The sequence below is a fragment of the Pinus tabuliformis genome, chromosome 1_2 (assembly GCF_031772625.1).
Source record: "Pinus tabuliformis cultivar Carrire ecotype Pingquan chromosome 1_2, CPIR1, whole genome shotgun sequence".
NCBI classification, from domain to species: domain Eukaryota; kingdom Viridiplantae; phylum Streptophyta; class Pinopsida; order Pinales; family Pinaceae; genus Pinus; species Pinus tabuliformis.
In genome coordinates this window covers 1,181,328,049-1,181,333,971 of record NC_142298.1, presented here as the reverse complement: position 1 = coordinate 1,181,333,971, position 5,923 = coordinate 1,181,328,049, and the positions used below count along the sequence as shown (strand labels likewise).

General features: G+C 35.1%; 1 protein-coding gene across 1 annotated transcript; it reads left to right on the top strand.

Moving 5' to 3' along the window:
- Positions 1-18: 18 nt before the first annotated feature.
- On the top strand, positions 19-3,107 carry LOC149210439 (uncharacterized). The gene is made up of 3 exons (XM_089396723.1): positions 19-1,239; positions 1,383-2,632; positions 2,739-3,107. The coding sequence occupies exons 1-2, from the start codon at positions 34-36 to the stop codon at positions 2,058-2,060; spliced, it is 1,884 nt and encodes a 627-aa protein (XP_089252849.1). The 5' UTR covers positions 19-33; the 3' UTR covers positions 2,061-2,632; positions 2,739-3,107.
- The last annotated feature ends 2,816 nt before the right edge of the window (positions 3,108-5,923 follow it).

Below are 5,923 nucleotides of genomic sequence, written 5' to 3'. Positions count from 1 at the left end.
AGTATGATTTTCATATATTACTTATTGCATAATATGCAGATGCCTTCCAGTCTCAGACACATCGAATTTGAATTAAATTCCCCTCGCTTCCAAATCTCTTCCCAATGTATTCAGCAACTAAGCAATTTGCGAGTACTGAGACTGGCGAATGCACAGTTCAAAAGCTTACCTCAAGAGCTAGGAGATCTGGGAAATGGTTTGGAGGAACTATCATTTTCAGGTTGCCAATATCTAAAGGAATTACCGGCGTCAATTTCAAGCCTGGGTTCTTTAAGAGTGTTGAGAATGGATGGCTGTTCTGGTTTGACGCAGCTGCCAAAAGGTTTGGGATCATTGAATTGTCTGCAAGAACTCTATTTGTGCAGCTGTAAAAGTCTAGAAGCGCTTCCTAGCGAGCTTGAAAATCTTACATCATTGCAAAAACTCGATTTGTCCTGGTGTGAAAGTCTAAAAGCGCTTCCTAGCCGTCTTGGAAAGCTCACATCATTGCAAGAACTCCGTTTGTACGGTTGCAAAAGTCTACAAGCTCTTCCTACCAGTCTTGAGGAGCTTTCATCATTGAGATTATTGGACTTATCCCACTGTCGCGGAATAAAAGATCTCCCTTGTGGCTTAGAAAAGTTAACATCGCTTGTTGAACTTAAGCTATATTGTTGTGAGCGACTAAGTAGTGTTCCTGGAAGCATTGGGCAACTGAAGTTGAATTCAATCGACTTACATTCGGCCTCTTTAAAAGATCTGCCGGATGGGTTTTGCAACTTCTCCACTTTAACAGAGCTTGACATGACTAACTGCGACCGTCTAGAGAAGCTTCCGGAGCGATTTGGAGAAGTAACAAGTTTAAGAAAACTAATTATGACCCATTGTGGCAGTCTACAGAAGCTGCCAGAAAGTTTCAACCAACTCAAGTACTTGGAGCACTTGGATTTATCATGGTGCTCGACTCTTGAAGAATTATGTATATACTTCAAAGGTCTCTCACTACTGCGAGTTCTATCACTGGAAGGCTGCGACAAGCTAAAGAAACTCCCTGAGGATTTCCAATGCCTCACCTCATTGGAAGTTCTGGATGTAAGACATTGCCATAAGTTGGAAGGGAAATGGATAGACAGCATGCTAAAGATGGAAAAGCTACAAATTTTGCGCATCGCAGGAAGCAAGTTGTTGGAGGAAAGATGGGAGAAAATTCAAGCACAACAATGCAATCAATCATGGTCTTGTGCTGTGTATACAGAGCAGGTGATCCACATTTTCAAACATGTTTTCTGTTCCCACATTATAATTAACTCTTTTAATGTTTAGATCCTAAAACATATCACAGGGGAAAAAATTGCAAAGCATACATTATTTTTCCTTTCCACTCACTTTAGCTTTCTCTTCAGGGTTTATCAAATGAGGAGAATCTTCTAAAGCAGTTACAATCAAAATTCGACAGCATGCTCACTAATGGAGAAAGAGAGCCACTGAATATATCTGGTCTTCCTCTGCACACGCTGCTGCTTGTTATGTTTGATGGCCGTCAGGATTTCGATCTTGATTTTCCTTTGCCTTTACTTGAGGAGAGTATAGATGATATTCAAACACATTTCGAAATGGTTTATTTTGGCAACCATTGGGATCAGTTGCCTAAGAAAGTGGCGGATAGAATACTGGGGCATGCTCCTGCTAACAGAGACACTAAAGCATTGTTTCAAAGACTGCTCTCATTAGTTGTTCATCTCCAGACGGACTTTGACCGGAAACTTACCAGCAGTTTCCAAATGACCGCGGAGATTGTGAGTGGGGAAAAAGGTGATAAATACCTTTCTCGTTGGAAACTTTTCATCTATAAGCGTGTTCGGGTGGAGGACTTTGTGGTAACGAAGTGCGGAAGATACCTTAAATTGAAGCAACTGGCAGAAAGACCTGGAGGGAGTCCTATAGCTTTGTTAAGAGAGCTCTTCGCAGGGGGAGAAGAGGAAATTTCTCTTTCCTTTCTTAAGAACAAGGATGGTGAATCCACGAAGGTATTAAAGTTCTATATTTTGTGGATAACTCTTCCTTCAAATATTTTACAATAAAATTTTCAAATTCCCTTTATTGACTATTGATTATTTTGTTTGTGTTTATATGAAAATTGTAGGTCGGAGTCGACGAATTGAAAGGGAAAACGATTTTATTAGATATCAGGCCTGCCAACATCTGTTATGATATTCCTCTTCAGGCTTTAGTGGAGATGTATGATGTGGAGAAAGAGAGATTTAATTTTGAAATTATAACAGTTCCAATAATGCAGGACAATTCAAAATTGGATGTATCTGAGAAGTTTTCAAGAGAGGTTCCATGGTTGGTCCTCCAAAATCCGTGGCAGCTGACAAATGCAACCAAGTATTTTCTCGTTGAAGGGTATCCACGATGGACTCAAGGATGGGACAGGTGGTACCCGAATACAATGAGGATAATAGAAAGCGACGGGACAATCGCACCGTATAGGAATCCTGGTGTACTGCGTATGGTGAACACATGGGGGGCAGCAGCTTATCCTTTTACGGCGGAAAAAGAGGAGGAATTAATACAAAAAGAAGAGACACAAATGGAGGCTATGTCTCATGCAATGTTTCTTTTCCAGCATTTGGAACGTGTGGCAGAGCAGGTCAGTAACTACCTGTTATTTGTTTGCTTTTTGTATATTTTGAAAAGGAAAACGATTTTCATTTCTAATTGTTTTTTCTCCTCTCCTTGTCGTTGATGATGAAAAGTTGAGGGAGGCAACGGGTCAGCAAAAAATGATATGCTTATGCTGCTGTCACGAAAAGGAGTTTACAAATTCCATGAAGGATGTGTTGACAGAATTGAGTGATATCATTTACATTATTTATATTCCAAATTTTCATGAAGGAACAACACAATGGGCATATTTCACTGCTGCAATTTCTGAATGGTATTCAACTTTGGAACCTTCCAAAATGTCATCAGCAGAGATGGAAAGAATCTTTTCGTTAAGTTTATCTGAGTATGAAGCTATGAGATTTTGGGCGCGTATTCGCTCTTTGAAAGAGGGAATTAAAGCCAAAGATCAAATTCAGTTACCGAAAATGCTGAGGATTCCTGATGATAATTATCAGGGTCCTTATGGTCCTGATTCATGGATGTTTATAATGGATGAAGATGGAAATTTGATAACAACAAAGGGGAAAGAAATTGTAAAATTGTTATCTGAAAAATATTCAGATGACAGAGTAAAAGAATTGATGCAACAATTGCTCAAAGGTACTCAAACAAGTTGGAAGAAGACGCTGCTTGAATTAGAAAAAATGATAAGGTGAAGATAATGAGGGTTATGCTGACGATGATGATGTAGATAGCGAGGGCGAGTGACCTCCTATAGGCGAATGCATACTTAATTAGGGAACACCTAGCTCATTTAATGATGATTCAATATTGTACACTTCTTAAGGGTAAGATTTTTCATTTCCAATGATTTTAGTTTTGCTTAGTAATTATTGAGGTGTAGTATATACTTGTACCTTTTCAATCTTCCATTTATTGAGCTTTTAGGATGTGTGTATTTTGAGCTGTTTTATTGTATTTTTATATAAAAGATATTTAGTTGTTAAATAAATTAAGTTATTTTATTTTAAAAATATTGATATTTTATAGATTTTTAAAAAATATTGATATTTTATAGATTTTTTTTTTTTTTTTTTATGTTATAAGTCTTACTGAATCTGAAGTTCTTGGGTTCAAATCTTGTGGTATCCCTTCGATTGGGGTGAGAAGTTAGACATGATGAAGATATAGTCCTACCAAGCTTATATTTTTTTTTCTTATATTAAAGTGTAAGTTTTATTTCTTTACTATATCTTCTTCTTTTCTAATTTTGAGGTTACATCATTTATGTATTGAAAATATTATATAAATGAATTGAATGTGTTTTTCCTTATAAAAATAGTTTATAAATATGTTTATTTTGGAATAGGATTTTATTTTAATTTAATTATCAATAATTAATAGGTGGATGGTAGGGATTTAATCTATATGGAATATTTATAGTTGTCACTAATAAAGACTTGAAATTTATCTCAAAGTTAGTTATGTCATTTTTTATTTCCAATTTAATTAAAAAATATTATAAAATTAAAGTGAAATAAAATATAAATAAGATATTTTGATTGTGAAATGAGTTATGGTTGTTTGGGCATGTGGCATTGATAAACTATGGTATTGGCCCATGGTATTGTAGCAAAAATTATTTACAAATTAAGAACCTCCATAAAAAAAATAAGGGTGAATCTCCAAGGTTAAGAATCTTGTTACACGTTTTTTTAAATGTATATATGTTTAACTCATATTCATTCTTTTTATAACTAGTATTTGCACATGTTGCAAAGGAAACACCCTAAGACAATGGCATAAGAAACAATAGCATAGAAGAAAGAAGTCAAAATTTTATGGAATTTTGTTTCTTTACTGGTGTTTCTTTTTTATCATATGTTATGTTTGGAGATTCCAACCAGGATATGTTCAAAGTGAAGGTAATGCACAACACTTCGCTCTAAAGGATTTATGAAAATGCTCTTCATTAAGATTTTGGAACCGTTATAAGTAAATGATTTAAATCAAACATTTCATAACAAAGTAATCTCATATCACCTTAATTCACAATGCAATGGATAATAGCTTTTGTTCATTAGAAATTGGCCTAATTTTATGAGGAAAGCTTAATAGAAAGACTTTAGTAGTAAGGGGAACATTAATAAACTGCCTCATCATTTGTTATATGATGTTGTTAATTTAGTTACTTGTTGCTTCTTATCCTTATTTCACTTGTGTAAAATGTCCAAACTATAGAAGAATGGTATTATTTCTTGTCTCTTTGGACCATTGTATTTTATCTAACTCAATCATTTCCATAGCCTCAACTAGGTTCGTCATTCTCTTTCCATAGTGACTCAATGTCTTCAAATGCATTTCATAAATTTGGTTTAATAAATGTTGGTGGAAAACCAATATATTTCACTTTGTAGAAATGAGTGTACATTGGTTGGAATAAATTGTATTTCTCTTACCATGTGATGATGTCATCTAAATCTTGAATCTTTCTCGCCACTTATGAAATTCCCCATTCTAATTGTTGTTTGACCATGATGATATTGACATCATAATCCTTTTTCATGGGAATATCATTTAAGAAGTCAATGGTAAGTGGCACAATTGGTTCCTCGCAATTTTGAAATTCCCCATTCTAATTGTTATTTGACCATGATGATATTGGCATCATAATCCTTGACATGTCGAGAAGTCTTTGAGGTGAAAAGCTTGGATGTGAGATAGGCAAGGAAGTAGAAACAACTATATGCACATCAATGTCAACATTTACAGAGAAGCTAATGACATCTTCAAGCACAAATCCCTGGTCCAACCACATATAAATTTAGTGCATACATTCATTTATACTAATGCCATAAAGTTTCTTGAATTTGAAAAAAATTATTGTGCAACACTTGCTTAACATGGACAAGAATGTGGAGATGATATAAAAGAAAATATTGTACTCTAAAGGGTTCTTCAATTCATTGTTCAATAAGGAAAATAGGTCACATGCCTCCCGTCCACATTCACATGATAACCTTCCAAACCTGCACTTAATGTAAGAACAAATAATTTTCCCTCCACAAATGGATATGGCCAATCAATTGATGACGACTTCTTTGCACGCCCCATCAAACGATTCAGCCACCATGTAGCCTTTTCTTCTTTCCTATCATCATTATCAGTAAGCCACTTTTCACATTTGGGAAGTCTGTCAACTGCCAAAAGAACTATGTAGAATGCACTAGCTTCTGTGTATGCAAATATTATGCATAATATTCATATACTTGAGTACTCAAACAATTGATGCATGGGGTTCACAAAGTTAAAAAAATGTTTAAAGATACAAAAA

Excerpts from the sequence above, each read along its gene's own strand:
- LOC149210439 (XM_089396723.1), top strand. The coding sequence starts at position 34 with ATGCAGATGCCTTCCAGTCTCAGACACATCGAATTTGAATTAAATTCC. Across the intron at positions 1,240-1,382 it reads GTGCTGTGTATACAGAGCAG|GGTTTATCAAATGAGGAGAA; the intron begins GTGATCCACATT and ends CTTTCTCTTCAG.